General features: G+C 43.2%; 1 protein-coding gene across 3 annotated transcripts; it reads right to left on the reverse strand.

Moving 5' to 3' along the window:
* Positions 1 to 332: 332 nt before the first annotated feature.
* On the reverse strand, positions 333 to 19,536 carry LOC112226857 (tetratricopeptide repeat protein 39C). 3 transcript variants are annotated; one of them, XM_024391475.2, is made up of 15 exons: positions 19,048 to 19,536; positions 12,349 to 12,397; positions 12,213 to 12,248; positions 11,019 to 11,147; positions 10,661 to 10,772; positions 9,983 to 10,364; positions 8,453 to 8,621; positions 8,127 to 8,220; positions 7,930 to 8,037; positions 7,575 to 7,684; positions 7,269 to 7,392; positions 1,691 to 1,788; positions 1,461 to 1,565; positions 1,316 to 1,354; positions 333 to 1,104 (listed from the first exon to the last, which is right to left on the reverse strand). In XM_024391475.2, the coding sequence occupies exons 1-15, from the start codon at positions 19,176 to 19,178 to the stop codon at positions 1,012 to 1,014; spliced, it is 1,779 nt and encodes a 592-aa protein (XP_024247243.1). In that variant the 5' UTR covers positions 19,179 to 19,536; the 3' UTR covers positions 333 to 1,011. The 3 variants fall into 3 exon arrangements, with proteins under 3 accessions (XP_024247243.1, XP_024247244.1, XP_024247245.1); XM_024391476.2 differs by lacking the exon at positions 12,213 to 12,248; XM_024391477.2 differs by lacking the exons at positions 12,213 to 12,248; positions 12,349 to 12,397; positions 19,048 to 19,536 and adding an exon at positions 11,962 to 12,113.
* Positions 19,537 to 21,158: the final 1,622 nt, after the last annotated feature.

The raw sequence follows: 21,158 nt of genomic DNA on the forward strand, positions 1-21,158 counted from the left end.
ATTAAGTGTGTTCCCTCAGGCTACTACTCTACTATCACATCTAATACAACATCCATCTGTAGGTGTGTAGAGGGCATGCCTTATCATGTGTATGTGTGCCTGTGTGTGTGTGTGTCTCTTCACAGTCCCCGCTGTTCCATACAGTGTATTTTTTGGGGATTCTACTGCATCAGTTACCCGATGTGGAAAAGAGTTCCATGTAGCCATGGCCCCATGTAGTACTGTGCGCCTCCCATAGTCTGTTCTTGACTTGAGGATTGTGAAGAGACGTTAGTCAACCTTATTCCAACCTCCCAGTGTAGAAATATATATAAAACACAGGAAAATAAAAATGTTGACTGCACTGGGCCTTTAAAACTGCAGAATGTTCTCTGCAACCCATGGCAAAATGTGTAGAATTGCAGGAAATTAACTTTAAAACAATTAAAAAAATCTCCCCAATTTACAGTGCCACAAGGCCACGTGATGAGTAGTAGCATAGGATTTGTGCATTCAAATGGTCTACTACTGTAACAGCAACAGGACTTTGGACATTCAGGTCATAATCTGGCAGCAACCTAGGCACGGCTTAATTTATAATGAGTGTGGCTTACCCAATGGCATACCCAGTTCTGTATCTGAACCTTTTCCCAACACATGGGAAAGAATAAAGATGTGATTGTACAATTTAAATAGATTTTCCCCCAAAAAGACACGTTTCCCTGGTAAAAAGTTGCATTTAACTCCCAGCTGCAACTACTGTACATATTTGATCTGGTTGAAAACACACTAATACACTCCAGTAGTCTTAACTATTCCTGCATTATCGCTCCAGGAAACTCTTACTGTAAACTATACATTGCAAACTTGATGGCACATTCATTATAAAAACACAAGTCTACTGAAAAACACAATGCAGTGAACCATCACAGTGCTGTGGAGGTCAAGATGGCTTCTCTAAAGGGACCCGTTTCCTGCTCCTCCTACCCCCAACACAAGCTAGGGTGGATGTATGGTAGAGAAAGGGTGCGGTCAGGGTGGGGTCACCTCCTCTCTCATGGAAGCCAGAGCTGAATGAATGCGCACATGGAGCCTGTTCTCAAAGTCATAGCCAGCATAGTTCTCCTGTACAAACACACACACGACATTACTGCATCACATAGAAATATTCACACGTGCACATACCGGTAAGGAAATATCAAATAATATAAAATGCATATTATGAATGACTGTCAGACTTGATTGATCATTCCAAATACTGCAGCTGAAAGCTACACGTTTTCAAAAACGAGGATACACTCTTGGCCCATACTGTAGAAGTGAAGTTCTACTGTACCTTGGCCTGGAGCATCAGAGCTCTGCCCTTCGCTTCAGACTGAGAAGAGAAGAACCACAATCTCAATCAACTACCGCATTAAGCAACATACACTTTCTCTCCTCGGGGTTGACACGTTGTGCGATACACCACATGCACAGCTCACCTCAGGGCTGTCCAGTAAGACGCAGCCTAACTCGTAGATGGAGTAGGGCTGCACATAGGAGTTGTTTTGATGGCCCATCTCATCTCTGGCAGCCAGATGGAAGCACTGCAATATTCAATGACATAATAAAGAGTAGTAAACATTCACTATTCTGGCTACATTAATATTTGTCGGTAAATACTACGAGTACTTTGTTTTCAATACATATAAATATGGTGAGGAGACAGAACCTGAATGGAGTCGTTCATGTTGCCGAGACATCTGTGTATGTCACCAAGGAGCAGGTTTTTCAGGCCAGCAAATGAGAGGTCATCTAGTTCCTGCAGAACTAAGAGGAGACAGAAACAACCCACTGAATTTCCTTCCAGATTCACAGGAATTCACTTTCACGGCACCACCACAACTACTCAGTGAAAGCACAATAACCACGCTGACTGAGATTGTAGCAGATCCTGGAAGTGTGTGTGTGTGTGTGTGTGTGTGTGTGTGTGTGTGTGATGTCCTGTATAGCCAAAAGAGAATAGGCTATAATTGAATGTGCAGCAACTATGGTGGTTGGGACTGGGAGTTTGATCATGTGCATGGCTATTGCGGAGACCGTATTAAGTCAAATTCCACGGGACCGTTGAGTCGTGGTAATCGCCTCCTAATGCAATCTGTACATGAATGGCGCTGATGCGTTTGTAGTACCCAACTTGGTAACGGCCGTCAGGTCGCTAATGGCCTAGTGCTCAGCACTATGTTGTCCCTCCATCAGGCCCTAATGGCCTAGTGCTCAGCACTATGTTGTCCCTCCATCAGGTTCTAAGGGCCTAGTGCTGAGCACTCTGTTGTCCCTCCATCAGGTTCTAAGGGCCTAGTGCTGAGCACTCTGTTGTCCCTCCATCAGGTTCTAAGGGCCTAGTGCTGAGCACTATGTTGTCCCTCCATCAGGTTCTAAGGGCCTAGTGCTGAGCACTCTGTTGTCCCTCCATCAGGTTCTAAGGGCCTAGTGCTGAGCACTCTGTTGTCCCTCTAATCACTCTGACATCAACGCAAATACCACAGAAAATCAGATCCCATGAAAAACAGTACCATGCACCATTAGACTACCTTGTTTTTTATTATTATTTATTTATTTCACCTTTATTTAACCAGGTAGGCTAGTTGAGAACAAGTTCTCATTTTCAACTGCGATCTGGCCAAGATAAAGCAAAGCAGTGTGGCACAGACAACAACAGAGTTACACATGGAGTAAACAATAAACAAGCCAATAACAAACATGTCAATGACACAGTAGAGAAAATAAAGTCTATATACAGTGTGTGCAAAAGGCATGAGGAGGTAGGCAATAAATAGGCCGTAGGAGCGAATTATTACAATTTAGCAGATTAACACTGGAGTGATAAATGAGCAGATGATGATGTGCAAATGGAGATACTGGTGTGCAAAAGAGCAGAAAAGTAAATAAAATAAAAACAGTATGGGGATGAGGTAGGTAGATTGGGTGGGCTATTTACAGATGGACTATGTACAGCTGCAGTGATTAGTTAGCTGCTCAGATATTTGATGTTTAAAGTTGATGAGGGAAATAAAAGTCTCCAACTTCAGCCATTTTTGCAATTCGTTCCAGTCACTGGCAGCAGAGAACTGGAAGGAAAGGCGGCCAAATTAGGTCTTGGCTATGGGGATGATCAGTGAGATATACCTGCTGGAAAGTGTGCTACGGGTGGGTGTTGTTATTGTGACCAGTGAACTGAGATAAGGCGGAGCTTTACCTAGCATAGACTTGTAGATGACCTGGAGCCAGTGGATCTGGCGACGAATATGTAACGAAGGCTAGCCGACTAGAGCATACAGGTCGCAGTGGTGGGTGGTATAAGGTGATTTGGTAACAAAACAGTGCCACAGATGGCACTGTGATAGACTGCATCCAGTTTGCTGAGTGCTGGAAGCTATTTTGTAGATGACAACGCCGAAGTCAAGGATCGGTAGGATAGTCAGTTTTACTAGGGTAAGTTTGGCGGCGTGAGTGAAGGAGGCTTTGTTTGCGAAATAGAAAGCCGATTCTAGATTTGATTTTGGATTGGAGATGTTTAATAAGAGTCTGGAAGGAGAGTTTACAGTCTAGCCAGACACCTAGGTATTTATAGTTGTCCACATATTCTAGGTCGGAACCGTCCAGGGTGGTGATGCTAGTCGGGCGGGCAGGTAGCGAACGGTTGAAAAGCATGTATTTGGTTTTACTAGCGTTTAAGAGCAGTTGGAGGCCACCGAAGGAGTGTTGTATGGCATTGAAGCTTGTTTGGAGGTTAGTTAGCACAGTGTCCAAGGAAGGGCCAGAAGTATACAGAATGGTGTCGTCTGCGTAGAGGTGGATCAGCAGCAAGAGCAACGTCATTGATATATACAGAGAAAAGAGTCGGCCCGAGAATTGAACCCTGTGGTACCCCCATAGAGACTGCCAGAAGTCCGGACAACATGCCCTCCGATTTGAAACACTGAACTCTGTCTGCAAAGTAGTTGGCAAACCAGGCAAGGCAGTCGTCAGAAAAACCAAGGCTATTGAGTCTGCCGATAAGAATACGGTGATTGACAGAGTCGAAAGCCTTGGACAGGTCGATGAAGACGGCTGCACAGTACTGTCTTTTATCGATGGCGGTTATGATATCGTTTAGTACCTTGAGCGTGGCTGAGGTGCACCCGTGACCGGCTCGGAAGCCGGATTGCACAGCGGAGAAGGTACGGTGGGATTCGAAATGGTCAGTGATCTGTTTATTAACTTGGCTTTCAAAGACTTTAGATAGGCAGGCAGGGCAGGATGGATATGGGTCTGTAACAGTTTGGGTCTAGGGTGCCACCCCCTTTAAAGAAAGCAGCTTTCCAATCTTTAGGGATCTCGGACGATACGAATGAGAGGTTGAACAGGCTGGTAATAGAGGTTGCAACAATGGCGGCGGATAGTTTTAGAAAGAGAGCCTGCAGATTGTCTAGCCCAGCTGATTTGTACGGGTCCAGGTTTTGCAGCTCTTTCAGAACATCTGCTGTCTGGATATGGATGAAGGAGAAGCTGGGGAGGCTTGGGCGAGTAGCTGCGGGGGGGGCAAAGCTGTTGGCCGGGGTTGGAGTAGCCAGGAGGAAGGCATGGCCAGCCGTTGAGAAATGCTTATTGAAATTTTCAATTATTATGGATTTATCAGTGGTGACCGTGTTACCTAGCCTCGGTGCAGTGGGCAGCTGGGAGGAGGTGCTCTTGTTCTCCATGGACTTTACAGTGTCCCAAACCTTTGGTAGTTAGAGCTTACATGATGCGAATTTCTGCTTGAATAAGCTAGCCTTTGCTTTCCTGACTGACTGCATGTATTGGTTCCTGACTTCCCTGAACAGTTGCATATCGTGGGGACTATTCAATGCTATGGCAGTCCGCCACAGGATGTTTTTGTGCTGGTCAAGGGCAGTCAGGTCTGGAGTGAAGGGGGCATGCCTATCTAAGATGGGCTTTATCTGTTCTTAGTCCCGCATTTTTTGAATGGGGCATGCCTATCTAAGATGGTGAGGAAATTACTTTTAAAGAATGACCAGGCATCCTCGACTGACGGGATGAGGTCAATATCCTTCCAGGATACCCGGGCCAGGTCGATTAGAAAGGCCTGCTCGCAGAAGTGTTTTAGGGAGTGTTTGACAGTGATGAGCGGTGGTGGTTTGACCGCGGACCCATAGCAGATACAGGCAATGAGGCAGTGATCGCTGAGATCCTGATTGAAAACAGCGGAGGTGTATTTGGAGGGCAAGTTGGTCAGGATAATGTCTATGAAGGTGCCCATGTTTACGGATTTAGGGTTGTACCTGGTGGGTTCCTTGATGATTTGTTTGAGATTGAGGGCATCTAGCTTAGATTGTAGGACTGCCGGGGTGTTAAGTATATCCCAGTTTAGGTCACCTAACAGAACGAACTCTGAAGCTAGATGGGGGGCGATCAATTCACAAATGGTGTCCAGGGCACAGCTTGGAGTGGAGGGGGGTCGATAGCAGGCGGCAACAGTAAGAGACTTATTTCTGGAGAGGTTCATTTTTAAAATTAGAAGTTCAAACTGTTTGGGTATAGACCTAGAAGGTATGACAGAACTTTGCAGGCTCTCTCTGCAGTAGATTGCAACTCCTCCCCCTTTGGCAGTTCTATCTTGACGGAAAATGTTTGACATCACTGTGATGATCAATTTGAAGAAAGAAGTTCAACAACAGATCAAAACAGTGGAAAACATGGTCATTGTGGATCTCGTTTCAAAGCCAAACAACAAAATGGACAGCGCTTTCTAAGGTGAAGATTAATTAAAAGCATTTAAGACATGTAGATCACGATACGCATATTAGAGCTTACAGTATATGCATAGGCCTATGAGCCCAAGCCTGAAAAAAAGCCATTAAAATAGTGGTTAATAACCTACACAGCATATTACGCACGGCAGAAACACAGTTTGCTACATCATTGGTCTAGCCTATACTCCAAAATTAAACAGTTTTTTTTCTCTTCATAATTAATAGGCTAACATTTAGCTACAGAATCTCTCACCACTGTGCGTTTCTATCTCCTCCTCGCTCTCCTTCATTCCTTTCTCGAGAGCACAGAGGGGCTTGTCAACCGTTTAATCCAATACGTTTCGTTGTGAAAATATGTTACGATCAAATGTTCCCTCACAGATTACACTAGGTTTCCCATATTAAGCACTGGGTGTTCGGGCAGAATATCACCTGTCGCCCGGCGAGAGGCTGCTCCGCAAACAGTGGTTGATGCGTGGAGTGAAGTAAGTGTTCTGATAAGCCCAGACATTTCTATATGCGACCCAGTGAAAGCAGAGTTCTGATGGTGGCCACTATAAAGAGGATCCCAGCTGCTACTATGATTATTTCTCAGCTATTAATATGAAGCACATTTCTCCGCTGCAGAACCAGAGTAGCCTACCTGGCATGCTTGATAAAGGAACCACAGGAGCCTCCATTCGCTATTGGGAGTGCAAATGGATGACAGGTCTTTTTTCCCCTGCCCGTTTGATAAAATGGGCCATTCTAAATCAAAATGACTAATATATTTCAAGCCAACATTAAATTGAGAAAAGTCTGATGGGTGAGAATATGATCACTTCATGAGAGAACAGCGTGTGCCGCCTGAGGCAAGGAACAGAGCGCATCACACAGCACATTTCTGGCTTGATTTCTAAGACATTCTAAGGTTTCTCTCTAAATCTGGCGTATAGGACCCGCTTCAAATGATCACTTTTATGCTCAACATAGCCACTTCATATGTGCCCTCGTTCGGGGAGGAGAAAAGCATCCTTTCTATTTTATTCAGCTAAGCTCAATTTTATTCTTCTTCCTATAAAAATCATATGATATAAAATAATGGCATGGGACTTATCAGCACATCTTGTCTGCTAAATAAACTAGCCTAGAGCTTCGGCTGCCATTGGCATGGCACATAGCCAGATAACATACAGGCCGACTCAGAAGATGACATTCTGTTCTTCTGAAATACATTTTCTCCATATCATGTTTCATTAGACCTGCCTAAAACAAATAATGGATTCATTGTGATGGTGTATATTAAATGGATTCAGACTTTAAAAATATATATATTTCAAAGGCGTTCATCAGCGACTTGTATGCGTGGAGGCCTGGAGATGCTGAAAATGTTTACGTTCATTTACCGAGAGACAGGCAGCAACATGAGTTACCGGCTGATAAAATGTCCTCAACGCCACAGCCCTATGTACGAGGGGTCTGTCTTGTTTGTGTTGATGTGGTCTGTGTTTACTGTACGTTTTCACAGCGTACCTTGGCTCATGGTCTGCAGCTTAGCGGTGGAGCAGTTAGGCAGGGCCTTCCACAGGTAGAGCACCTCGATCACAGCCAGGATACACAGCTCTCTGGATGGGGCGTGTTTGCTGAGCCTCTCCGCCTACACACACACAAGCGCACGTTTACCAATTACTCGCTACCCAATCAACTGCCAATTTTCCTCCATACAATTACTATAGATCACCGTGAAACTGTGTGACTCGCCAAAGGATTTCTCCTCATTGGAAGTCATGGTTCACATGGATATCTATAGAAGTGTGCTGTTGCCAGCCCCACGCTCACCCTCTGCATAGAGAACTGTTCTATCTGATTGTTGTTCCGTTTCAGAAGCTTGTGTACGTCCTTGAAGACAGCGGCCGCTCCCTCCAGATCTCCTGACGCTCCCTGGCACACTATACCACAAACACAGAGCGATGTCCAGGCGTTAGAGTCTGCAGGGTATCTCAACAGCAACATGTAACTGTTATCAGAGGATGTAAGACATTATTGCTAATAGTTCAGAAGCTTTTCATTCAGGTGAGTTAGCGTTCCCAGTTACGGAACTTATTTTACTTTTGAAGAAAAAAAACAAAAAAACAAGAGGGCGTTCTTCTAACCCCACCTCGAAATCCATGACTTCTAACCTCTGCCCTCTCACCTCCAGTTAGGTAGGTGTAGTAACACTGGGACCAGCGTGACTCGGTCGCCAGACGCTGAAAGGCCTTGTAGGCGTCACCGCACTTCAGCTCCATCATACTGCACCAGCCTGAGAGCAGAGAGAATGAAGTGTCACTCAGGAACAACAAGGTAATGGTGATCTATACATTAAGAGTTGAGGTAGAAGTGAGGAAGTACCTATTTCATACAAACAAACATGCTGGATCTCCCTCTGGTCTGTAGCCAGCTCTAAGGCATTTTGGAAGGACGTCACTGCACTGTTGATCTGGCACTGAATGAGTTGAGGAGAGGGGGAATATTAGGACAAGGAACACACTACAGCCACAGTTGTAGACACAGGTTTCCTTGTGGTATCTGTCTGCTTCTGTCTAGGTTGTGTCGAGTAGTGTACACTGCAGCACAAGAAAATAGGTGTTATTATTGGCGACATTTAGGTTGAACTACTTAATTTAAATTGTGTTTTAAAACATTTTCTCTCTACTGAACATGGTCCAGGCGCTTACCTCCAGACGCTGCACCCTGCCCTTGAAGAATATGAAGAGGGAGGAGTTAGGGTATACGGGCTCCTTTCTCTGGAGGATAGCCTTCGCCTCCATCAGACCGGCCTGTGTGTCTGAGCCGTCCAGGGTAAAAAAGGGTTGCACTACCGTATGGTACCACAAGAGGGCCAACCTGCCACAGGGGGAGAGAAACCACTGTTATTGACAACAGTGAGAGGAATACCGGTGAACATCAGCGTTCAGAGAGTCAGTCGAGAAACCAAGACATATCACAGTGGTCGGTAAACATAAATCAAATCAAATTTATTTATATAGCCCTTTGTACATCAGCTGATATCTCAAAGTGCTGTACAGAAACCCAGCCTAAAACCCCAAACAGCAAGCAATGCAGGTGTAGAAGCACGGTGGCTAGGAAAACTAACTAACTATTTCGAGTTGAACAGCCTGCTACCACACTCAGCAGATACGTCAGCTGAAAACAAAATCCATCAATATTCTGCAGAATCAACCGTCGCATGCAGCTTAGATGTGGAAGCAACAGCACTTGAAAGTCCAAGACAAATTTCCCTTCAGGCACAAAAAAGTTAATCTTAGCTTAAAATGTTGAACATGTGTCTTCCTAAAATAAATACAATCTTTGTTCTCTGCCAAGGCCTTGAAGTTCAACCAGGACAGGGGCCTCAGCCAGCTTCTCTCTATTATTAAAGCAGATCATCTTGGCCCCTGGCAGAGTGGCAGAGAGCTAATGGGTTTCAGGTCTGGTGAAGGCTGTGGTTTTATCCCAAATGACAACCTATTACCTATACAGTGTACAACTTGGGCCCTGCGGGTCCTGGTCAAATGCATTGCACTACGGAAGGAATAGGGTGTGGGACACACCCTGTGTCTTCTGCCTCCTGCTGTGGATATGTGGGCAGAATCAAATAGCAGAGAATTTCTAATCAGTATGGTGGTGACAGTAATAAATAAGCTGTTCAATATGAATCACTGATATTCCCGAGGGCTCCCGAGTGGCGCAGCGGTCTAAGGAACTGCATCTCAGTGCTAGAGGCGTCACTAGAGGTCCTGGTTCGATTCCAGGTTGTATCACAACCGGCCACGATTGGGAGTCCCATAGGGCGGAACACAATTGGCCCAGCGTCGTCCGGGTTAGGGTTTGGCAGTAGGCAGTCATCGTAAATAAGAATTTGTTCTTAACCAACATGCCTAGTTAAATAAAGGTAAAAATATAGAAATAAATATTCAGAGCCAGCTAAGCTGCATCCTGCTCTCAGGCTTGCTGGTTCTTTTCTCTTCCCAAATAATCACACTACTCTGTCTAGTCCATGTATAAGGCTACATTACGTAGGATTACTACATATATTTTCTATCACTAAATACATGGTCACCATGTCCATATGAAATATGTTGAATGAGAAATTATTACACCGCAATGACCACAAACACAGTTCAAGTCAATAAAGTAAAATAAACCAACAAGAGACAACAACAAAAAACAGACACCCCATGGTCGGTAGTGGTACACCTACTCACGTAGCTAAGGGGGCCTTCATGTCCTTACTTTCACTGGCATACGCAAGGGCGGACAGCCCCTGGTGACGGTCGCCGGGGAAACCCAGAAGGTTGACGATCTTCAGCAGGTGCGGCGGTATCATGGAGATGCACAGGTGGAACAGGCCGTAGCCAAAACTGACCGAGCCCTTAAGTCGGGCTAGGGCCTCCGGGCTCACCCCGTTGGTCCTCTGGGTTGGGAGCTTGGCCGCGCCGTGGTTGGCCTGGTCAGTGGATGGAGAGGGAGACACCTGCTGGTCGGAGGACCTCCTCTTGCTGCAATCCTGCAGCTGGCTGATATCGCTGTGACACTTGTTGTACATCTTCCAGGCTTTGCGGAGGATCCAGCCTCCTCTGATGTATGCTGGGTGGGTTTGGGAGAGGGGAAGTCCATGAGATATGATTAACATCAAGCAGCGGGATGTTAGAGTACTGAGAGACATGGTCTAGATACCAAGGCCCATTACAGCAAATCACTTATTGAGCATACATTATAATCAGCACGCAAGATATTGAAACAGACCTACGATCTTCTTAACTGTACCAGTGAGTAACCACAACACAGTGCAGTCATTCAGTCTAGTAGTAGCAGCACAGCCGATCCGTCAGTCAGCTATAAGCCTACACGCAGGTCAAGGTCGAAGTGATGAGGCGTCTCACCTGACAGTTCCTGTTTGATGAAGGAGAGGACAGCGAGGTACACCTGGCAGTCTGCCACAAGGATCTGTCTCTGGAGGCGGTCTACTATAGCCACCCCTGACCTCTGGGGGCCCTGGAGGAAGGCCAAACACACAGAGCACGGTGATGTCAACGTCTAAATTGTAGAGCAAGGCCAAACATACATCTGTAGCAAGGCCAAACACAGCACTGCGAGAGAAGATGACATCAACTTGACATTGGCAGACCGCAAGACAAGTCAGGCGTGTGTGGATAGAGGAGATGTATGAGATGTATCATACAGGTATGAGCTTCTCTGAGGTTAATTAGGTGTGCGTGAACACATTGTCTTTTCACTTACACTCCTCCTGATCTTGTTTTTGATCGTCTCGATGACCCCGGCATTGTCTCGCTCACAAAGTCTCTCCGTGGCTCGGAGGTCATCAAAGGCTGTCTGCATCTTCTCCTCCTCAAACGTCATCATGGCATTCTACACACACAGGCAGATTCATACAGTGCCAGTTAGGGCATTGCTCTCAACCTAGACAGTATGGTAGTCTTGGCGTAATGCCTTAACATGTACCAATACTATTGTTTTAAAGTAGGCTAAACAATTATCCTGTCAGCAACAGACACGCGGTCAAATATATTGGCACCCTTGCACTATACAAGTACATTTTTTCACCCCTTAGGTACCTGAAACTTATATTACCACAGGTAAGAAACTACAGGGTAAACAAAATCAAATTAATTTCTACGTTGGGCTCCTGTTGCAGTTGTAAATCAAATTAATTTCTACGTTGGGCTCCTGTTGCAGTTGTAAATCAAATTAATTTCTACGTTGGGCTCCTGTTGCAGTTGTAAATCAAATTCATTTCTACGTTGGGCTCCTGTTGCAGTTGTAAATCAAATTAATTTCTACGTTGGGCTCCTGTTGCAGTTGTAAATCAAATTCATTTCTACGTTGGGCTCCTGTTGCAGTTGTAAATCAAATTCATTTCTACGTTGGGCTCCTGTTGCAGTTGTAAATCAAATTCATTTCTACGTTGGGCTCCTGTTGCAGTTGTAAATCAAATAATTACACGTATGAACACTAAACATGTTTTACATTTCATCTTATTTTAGAGGAAATAGTGAAACGTGCAAGAATGCCAATATATTTGCCCACAACTGTAGAACAATGAAAAAGCACAGCTAGACAATCAAGTATTCATCCTGGATTTACCAGACTAACATTTCATCTGCCGTGATCATTTCCAAAGACGTGCACAAATAGTTTATTCCCTGTCAGTATTCAAACCCACCGTGAGCCAAATTATATCAGGTTGGTGAATCACCCGCCAGCAGTGTGTGATGCACAGCCAGATGAGTGCTGAGGATATCCCGGGTGTGCTATTATTTGTGTGACCTTCAATTCATTCAGTCAATCTGCACCGCAAATGCACTATGACAAGGTCTATGTATGAAATAGAGATGTACTGTGAAAATACAACTATTGAACTAAAAAAGGTTGGCATTCAATAAAACGTACAACACAACAGACTGTAATACAGACCTCTTCCTGTTCTTCACTCCAATAGAATCCAATTGTCTGCATTGCAGAGTATCAAATGAGAATATCAGTGGAATTTGGGGACGTACAGTAATTCAGTAAGAAGTTGACCTCCTCTGACCTCTCCACCCCTACTCACCAGGAAGCTGACAAAACTGGCTCCGAAACTCATCAGTGGACTGTGGGTCCTAGAAGAGAGAGGGAGACAGAGAGATGGTTGCAGTAAGGCTAAAACAGGTTGGTTTCTTAAGAGAGACAGCCAGGACAGGTGAAGATGGGTGAGAGCTGTACAGTTGTTTCAAGTCAAACTTCGGTATCCTCAAGCAATACCACCTGGATTTCTTCATTGTGCAGAGCGTCTGAAGACAGCGCTCAAAAAAGGCGGCAGAGTCGGGCTAAAGTAATTACTTAAAATGTGATTCGTAAGACTGCTCCATGAGAACGTTTAATAGTCGTCGCATTCATGCCTCAAAGTCTGGATGGTTATTCACTTCCAAGAATGTAGAAGCCTAAATCCTAAACATTTCATTCAAGATGACAGTATAGAATTATGGGAGGATGAAGGTGTCAACATTCAGTTCCCTTCATCTCTTATGACAGCTCAGAGCTCAACATAATTAGTGGGAGAGGTGACATTTGGGGTATCAGCAGGAGACAAAGCTGTGTGTGTTTGAGGATCTAACTAAGCCGGTTGCGTTTACTCTGGATTTTTCACTTTCAAGTCCCAAAAATGGCCTGCTCCAAATTATTCAGAATTCAGAAGAATTCAAATGTATTTGGTTAGAGGCAAGTGAGTCATTTACTAAGTAATTTCTCTCACCTGTGGAAGTAGAAGGTGCCTACAGAGTAAAAAGTCATTCAACCAGTTTTGAAAAGAGAACATTTTAGGCCCAAAAGACTCGTTAACAGCTTCTACCCCCAAGCCATAAGACTGCTTAACAATTCATTAAATGGCCACCCAGACTATCTGCATTGACACCCCAGCTTTTGTTTTACACTGCTGCTACTCGTTAAGTCTATGCATAGTCACTTCACCCCTACCTACAGTGCATTCGGAAAGTATTCAGAGCCCTTGTTGTTTTCCACATTTTGTTTCATTAAAGCTTTATTCTAAAATGTATTAGATTAATGTTTGTCCTCATCAATCTACACACAATACCCCATAATGACAAAGTGAAAACAGGTTTAGACATTTTTGAAAATGTATTAAAAAACACAAGTATTCAGACCCTGTGCTATGAGACTCGAAATTGAGCTCAGGTGTTCCCATTGATCATCCTTGAGATGTTTCTACAACTTCTTCACCTGTGGTAAATTCAATTGATTGGACATGATTTGGAACGGCACACACCTGTCTATATAAGGTCCTCAGTTGACAGTGAATGTCAGAGCAAAAACAAAGCCATGAAGATGAAGGAATTGTCTGTAGAGCTCCGGGACAGGAGTGTCGAGGCACATATCTGGGAAAGGGTACCAAAAAAATGTCTGCAGCATTGAAGGTCCCCAAGAACACAGTGGTCTCCAACTTTGGAAGAATTTGGAACCACCAAGACTCTTCCTAGAGCTGGCTGCCGGCAAAACTGAGCAATCGGGGGAGAAGGGCCTTGGTCAGGTAGGTGACCGAGAAACCAGAGTTCCTCTGTGGAGATGGGAGAAGGACAAAAATTGCTGCAGCACTCCACCAATCAGGCCTTTATGTAAAGGCAGTAAAAGGCATATGACAGCCCGCTTGGAATTTGCCAAAAGGCACCTAAAGGACTCTCAGACCATAAGAAACAAGATTCTCTGTTCTAATGAAACCAAGATTTAACTCTTTGGCCTGAATGCCAAGTTTGGAGGAAACCTGGTACTGTCCCTAGGGTGAAGCATGGTGGTGGCAGCAGCATACTGTGGTGATGGTTTTCAGTGGCAGGGACTGAGAGACAAGTCAGGATCAAGGGAAAGATCATCGGAGAAAAGTACAGACAGATACTTGATGAAGTCCTGAGCACTCTGGTGCAGGTTCTCAGACTGGGGTGAAGGTTCACCTTCCAACAGGACAACGACCCTAAGCACACAGCCAAGACAATGCGAGAGTGGCTTCGGGACAAGTCTGAATGTCCTTGAGTGGCCCAGCCAGAGCCGGAACCCGATTGAACATCTCTGGAGAGACCTGAAATCGCTGTGCAGCGACGCTCCCCATCCAACCTGACAGAGCTTGACATGATCTGCAGAGAAGAATGAGAGAGACTCTCTAAATACAGGTGTGCCAAGCTTGTAGTGTCATACCCAAGAAGACTCGAGGCTGTAATCACTACCAAAGGTGCTTCAAGAAAGTACTGAGTAAAGGGTCTGAATAATTATGTAAATGTGATATTTCAGCGTTTTATTTTTAATACATTTGCAAAATGTCTAAAAATAGTTTTTGCTTCGTCACCATGGGGTATTGTGCGTAGATTGACGCAGATTTGTTTTTAATCAATTTTAGAATAAGGCTGTAACGTAGCAAAATGTGGAAAAAGTCAAGGGGTCTGAATACTTTACACATGCACTGGACAAATCACCTCAACTACCCTGGTATCAGTACCCCCAGTATTTAGCCTCATTATTGTTATTTTATTGTGTTAGTTTATTTAGTAAATATTTTCTTAAAACTGCATTGTTGATTAAGGGCTTGTAAAAGTAAGCATTTCACCTGTTGTATTTGGCGCATGTGACAAATAAAATTGGATTTGATTGTACTCCATTATAAAGTGCCAGTAGCCTGGAAACCCGACATTTCATTTACAGTGGCTACAGAAAGTATTCAGACCTATTGACTTTTTCCACATTTTGTTGTGTTACAGCCTGAATTTAAAATGGATTCAAATGAGATGTTTTTGGCCCTGGCCTCCACACAATACAAGAGAGATCTGTAGCTAGTTAGCTGCAGGGAGAAACAAAGCAATGTATTAAACAGCTTTATAGAGCCAGCGAGCAGGGAAAGAGGTGTCTACAAACTATGACACAGTTGTGGAAGAGAGAGAAAGCTTGCAGGGGTGACGGAAAAATTCTGATTTCGGCTGTGTAATGGCTGACTTTCGCACTTTAGAGTTATGACCACAATATGACATTAGATGTACATATTCCCTCAGTGGCACTCTCCTCCTGATCTGGTTCAGCTAAGGATACATAGCAATAAAAATGTGGAGGAGTTTAAAGTGACTAAAATGTGACAGAAGTCTCACCTGTTTTGAGGCCCACATTTTCAGCAAATATAAAACATTAAACTAATAATAAATGAATGGACGGACAGACAGAAACTCTGTTTTTCACAATTCCTGACTTTTAATCCCAGTAAAAATTCCCTGTCTTATGTCAGTTAGGATCACCACCTTATTTTAAGAATGTGAAATATCAGAATAATAGTAGAGAATTTATTTCAGCTTTTATTTCTTTCATCACATTCCCAGTGGGTCAGAAGTTTACATGCACTCAATTAGTATTTGGTAGTATTGCCTTTAAAATTGTTTAACTTGGGTTTCCGGTAGCCTTCCACAAGCTTCCCACAATAAGTTGGGTGAATTGTGGCCCATTCCTCCTGACAGAGCTGGTGTAACTGAGTCGGGATTGTAGGCCTCCTTGCTCGCACATGCTTTATCAGTTCTGCGCATAAAATGTTCTATAGAATTGAGGTCAGGGCTTTGTGATGGCCACTCCAATACCTTGACTTTGTTGTCCTTAAGCCATTTTGCCACAACTTTGGAAGTATGCTTGGGGTCATTGTCCATTTGGAAGACCCATTTGCGACCAAGCTTTAACTTCCTGACTGATGTCTTGAGATGTTCCTTCAATATATCCACAGGATTTTCCTTCTCACGATGCCATCCATTTTGTGAAGTGCACCAGTCCCTCCTGCAGCAAAGCACCCCCACAACATGATGCTACCACCCCGTGCTTCATGGTTGGGATGGTGTTCTTCGGCTTGCAAGCCTCCCCCTTCTTCCTCCAAACACAAAGATGGTTATTATGACCAAACAGTTCTATTTTTGTTTCATCAGACCAGAGGACATTTCTCCAAAAAGTATGATCTTTGTCCCCATGTGCAGTTGCAACCTGTGGTTTGGCTTTTGTATGGTGGTTTTGGAGCAGTGGCTTCTTCCTTTCTGTGCGGCCTTTCAGGTTATGTCGATATAGATACTTTTGCACCCGTTTCCTCCAGCATCTTCACAAGGTCCTTTGCTGTTGTTCTGGGATTGATTTGCACTTTTCGCACTAAAGTACGTTCATCTCTAGGAGACAGAACGCTTCTCCTTCCTGAGCGGTATGACGGCTGTGTGTTCCCATGGTGTTTAAACTTGCGTACTATTGTTTGAACAGATGAATGTGGTACCTTCAGGCGTTTGGAAATTGCTCCCAAGGATGAACCAGACTTGTGAAGGTCTACAATTTTTTTCTGATGTTTTGGCTGATTTATTTTGATTTTCTCTTGATCTCAAGCAACGAGGCACTGAGTTTGAAGGTAGGCCTTGAAATACATCCACATGTACACCTCCAATTGACTCAAATTATGTCAATTAGCCTATCAGAAGCTTCTAAAACCATGACATTTTCTGGAATTGTCCAAGCTGTTTAAAGGCACAGTCTACTTAGTGTATGTAAACTTCTGACTCACTGGAATTGTGATACAGTGAATTATAAGTGAAATAATCTGCCTGTAAACAATTGTTGGGAAAAACTGTGTGTCATGCACAAAGTAGATGTCCTAACCGACTTGCCAAAACTATAGTTTGTTAACAGGAAATTTGTGGAGTGGTTGAAAAGGCCCTTTCTGGGCACCGTTTGGCACCGTTACAGTGCAATTAATGTATCGTTTAGTGTTGTGTAGTGGCTTTGCTGGCATGCATCCCACATTTAGTTTTTTTGCCCCACCAAGATTTACATGCTAAAATCACCACTGAATCACATTGACAGTATCCCTTTTGATTTAAACATTACTTTACATACATGTTTGCCCATGGAAGAAGTGGTCAGATAGTTACATTTTGGACCTGAATGCCAAAACATTTAGTTGGACCATTTTGCATACCCCACCATACCATGAGATATCCATGTCATCACTGGAAAATGAAAAGGTTGAGTTTTATATCATTTCAAAGCTTACAAACAATGTTGTCAATCTATTTCATTATTTATTTAAAAAATATATTTTTAAACCTTTAATGTCAATTAACTCTATTATACACACTCTTTTTCTCCCTCTTCATATTCACATATGTTGTAGCTTTGACTATAATTCAGTTGTTCCAACTTCTTATAGTCCTGTACCCCTTCAAACATTCAACCTCCAGCTGCGTACCCCCTCTAGCACCAGGGTCAGAGCACTCTCAAATGTTGTTTTTTGGCATCATTGTGGACGTTAATTTGACTAGGCTACCTGTATTTGACATTGTGTAGTTATTTCGCAAGATGGTTTACATTTTATTTTGGGCTGCGAAACGAGGCTACTCAGGCGAGAGAAAGAAAAAAAACTCGCCCAAATGTATTCCTTCTTTGGAAAATATAAATGAACTGTTAAAAAAATGTTTTTTTTTAAAAAACACTATTTCCCCCCAAAAATGTTTTTAACATGTTAATCACATTTTTATTTGCCGTACCCCCGACGGCATTTACTTCCCCAGTTTGGGAATACATCATCTGAGTTTTTTTGTTGTTGTGCCAACCACAGGTTGAGACAACATGCTTTTGAATACAGGGTGGTTGTCATTTCAAACATAGAAATATACTTCATAGAATGGACCTATCCCTTCAGACCACTTCAATTTAGCTGGTACATCATTAACATTTTAATTGACATTTTTACTTCTAATTACTAGCACAAAGAATTTCACCGGTTCACCCACAGTCGAAAGTCAACTTAAATGGTCATGTCTATTCTCTTATCTATATTTCAATAGGTTTCCCAAGGAGGATTGACAGTCAAATTTAAAACAGATATTCCCATTCAAGTCAACATTCTGTGCGGACCTTCAACCATCTTTGTGGTACCATTTGTTAGTTTACATTTCAATTGTAAACCCATTTTAGTACATTTATCAGCCAAAACATGACACCCATCCTGTATTCAATAGCATGTCTCAACTGATGGCGAGCACAACACAAAAATTATAGATGTAAAATAGGGTTTAAAAACTACAACATATGCGTATATGAAAAGAAAAAAAAAGAGTTAACGTCAATTATCTAAAAACGCGTAATGTGCTTTCTACTCCATACATTTTCCCTGACACCCAAAAGTACTCGTTACATGTTGATTGCTTAGCAGGACAATAAAATAGTCAAATTCACGCACTTATAAAGAGAACATGCCGGGTCATCCTACTGCCTCTGATCTATCGGTCTCACTAAACACAAATGCTTCGTTTGTAAATTATGTCTGAGTATGCCCCTGGCTATCCGTAAATGTAAAAAAATAATAATAATCTAGAAAATGCCTTCTGGTTTGCCTAATGTAGGGACTTTGAAATGATTCACTTTTACTTTTGATACTGAAGTTGTTTTAGCAATTTCATTTACTTTCGATACTTAATTACATTTCAAACGAAATACTTTAACTCAAGTAGTATTTTACTGTTCATTTTCTATTAAGGTACTTTTACCCAAGTACTTTTTCCACCAGTTCAAATTGGCTTATACCCTATAGGCCTTACTAATCAATTTCACGTGGTTTCCTCAATCTGAAAAAATAAACCAAGCCCGGAAATAAACTACACAGCCTAAATACTTATAGGATAACTCTTTGAATTCAAACCTTCCCCACATCAATTAACCAATGAAATAGTATTTTAAGTTCATTGTTTATGGCACAGCACCGTCTAACCTGTATTTTCTGAAAAGTTCATCGCTCTCCTTGAATCCGTTGTTGAGCAGCATGTTTATTCCTTTAAATGCCAACTCTGCATCGTCAATCTGTTCCGTCTCATGTTGTTGTGATGGTTCTGGGTCCGCCATCGATCACAACCCGTATGTTAAGTCTCAAGAAGAGTTAACCAAGTTCCGATGCAGCGCGCTTCGCCTTTCGAACCACAACACACCGGAGAAACGGAAGCGACAGCGGCAGTCTAGACTGGTCGAGAGGCGATGCACCTCGTCTCGCTGCCGCTACAGTGGGCTTCTACAGTAGCTCACCGCCCACTTCGAACTAACAATTGACACTATCGCATGGTCTTATCATAAATTATAGTTTAATTTCATCAAATGTGCTTGAGGTAGCTCCAAGAATATCATTGGTTTACATTGTTTTCTTCAGCGTTGTCTGTCTTCCGCTCTGTGTTGGGGTGCGTTCCCAAATAATAGAGGAAATGGAAATGCGATGGTATTCTTGCCGCCAGTGATTCAGCCAATGAGCGTATAGTATGTTGAAAATAGTGTTGAGGCGCTAGATATTATCAAAGATTTCACATGTGAAAATGAAGCATATGTTTTTAATAAAATATTAGAGAGTGGGAAATATGCCCTAGTTTCTATATATCAACTACGTTGCAATGTCAAAATTAACAGACTAATATCCAAAAGATGCAACACTAATATTGCTTTTATACTGTAGGCCAGGGTTACCACTGGAGGTCCAGAGCCTGCTGGTTATCTGTTCTACGTAAAAATGCATTGCACACCCCTGGTGTCCCAGGTCTAATGCAGTCCCTGATTAGAGGGGAACAATGAAAAATGCAGTAGTACTGGCTTCAAGGTCCAGAGTTGAGTTGAGGGCTGCAGGCTATTGTATTCAACGGTTGCACATTGTCAAAAGGCAGGAATGCATACATGTAAAGTAAATGATAGCTGATGAAACCGTCAAGAGTGAAAACAACATCTGCAACAAAGTGTTTAATAATGGAAAAAGGTCATCAAGAATTATACAAAATTATATACAAAGCTTAGTCTGAGGTACAGTATATCTATACTGAACAAAAATATAAATGCAATGTAAAGTGTTGGTCCCATGTTTCTTGAGCTGAAATAAAAGATCCAAGGAATTTTCCATCCACACAAAAAGCTTATTTCTCTAAAATATTGTGCACAAATTTGTACATCCCTGCATTTCTCATTTGCCAAGATAATCCATCCACCTGACAGGTGTGACATATCAAGAAGCTGATTAAACAGCATGATCATTACACAGGTGCCCCTTGTGCTGGGGACAATAAAAGGACAGACTAAAATGTGCAGTTTTGCCACACAACACAATGCCACAGATGTTTTAAGCTTTGAGGGAGCATGCAATTGGCATGCTGACTGCAGGAATGTCCACCAGAACTGTTGCCAGATCATTTCATGTTAATTTCTCTACCAAAAGCCGCCTCCAACGTTGTTTTAAGAGAATTTGGCAGTACATCCAACCGGCCTCACAACCGCAGACCCTGTGTAGCCACTCCAGCCCAGGACCTCCACATCCGGCTTCTTCACCTGAGGGATCGTCTGATACCAGCGGGACAGCTGATGAATTTTTTTTTTTCAGCAGATACAGGGTTTCCGCATACTCACGTAAAGCCCAGCTCATTGGCTATCTAGCTAGCTTTGATTGACCCTCATTGGTGCTTATTTGACAAAGTTACAGTCAATCAAGAGAAGACCATCCGTGTCATCGCCATGAAGGCGTCGCTCTCTGACCACATTTGGTGTCCTATCGGATATAATATAGTGAAGTCTGTTTACGTTCTAGGATCTCTGAAAACGTAATTTATTTTATTTGAATTTTACCCCCTTTTCTCCCCAATTTCGTGGTATCCAATTGTTAGTAGTTACTATCTTGTCTCATTGCTACAACTCCCGTACGGGCTTGGGAGACACGAAGGTCGAAAGCCATTTGTCCTCCGAAACACAACCCAACCACAGCGCTCATCCAACCCGGAAGCCGGCTGCGACAGAGCCTGGGCGCGAATCCAGAGTCTCTAGTGTCACAGCTAGCACTGCGAAGCAGAACGTTGTGGTTTG

This window comes from Oncorhynchus tshawytscha, linkage group LG28 (assembly GCF_018296145.1).
Source record: "Oncorhynchus tshawytscha isolate Ot180627B linkage group LG28, Otsh_v2.0, whole genome shotgun sequence".
NCBI classification, from domain to species: Eukaryota; Metazoa; Chordata; class Actinopteri; order Salmoniformes; family Salmonidae; genus Oncorhynchus; species Oncorhynchus tshawytscha.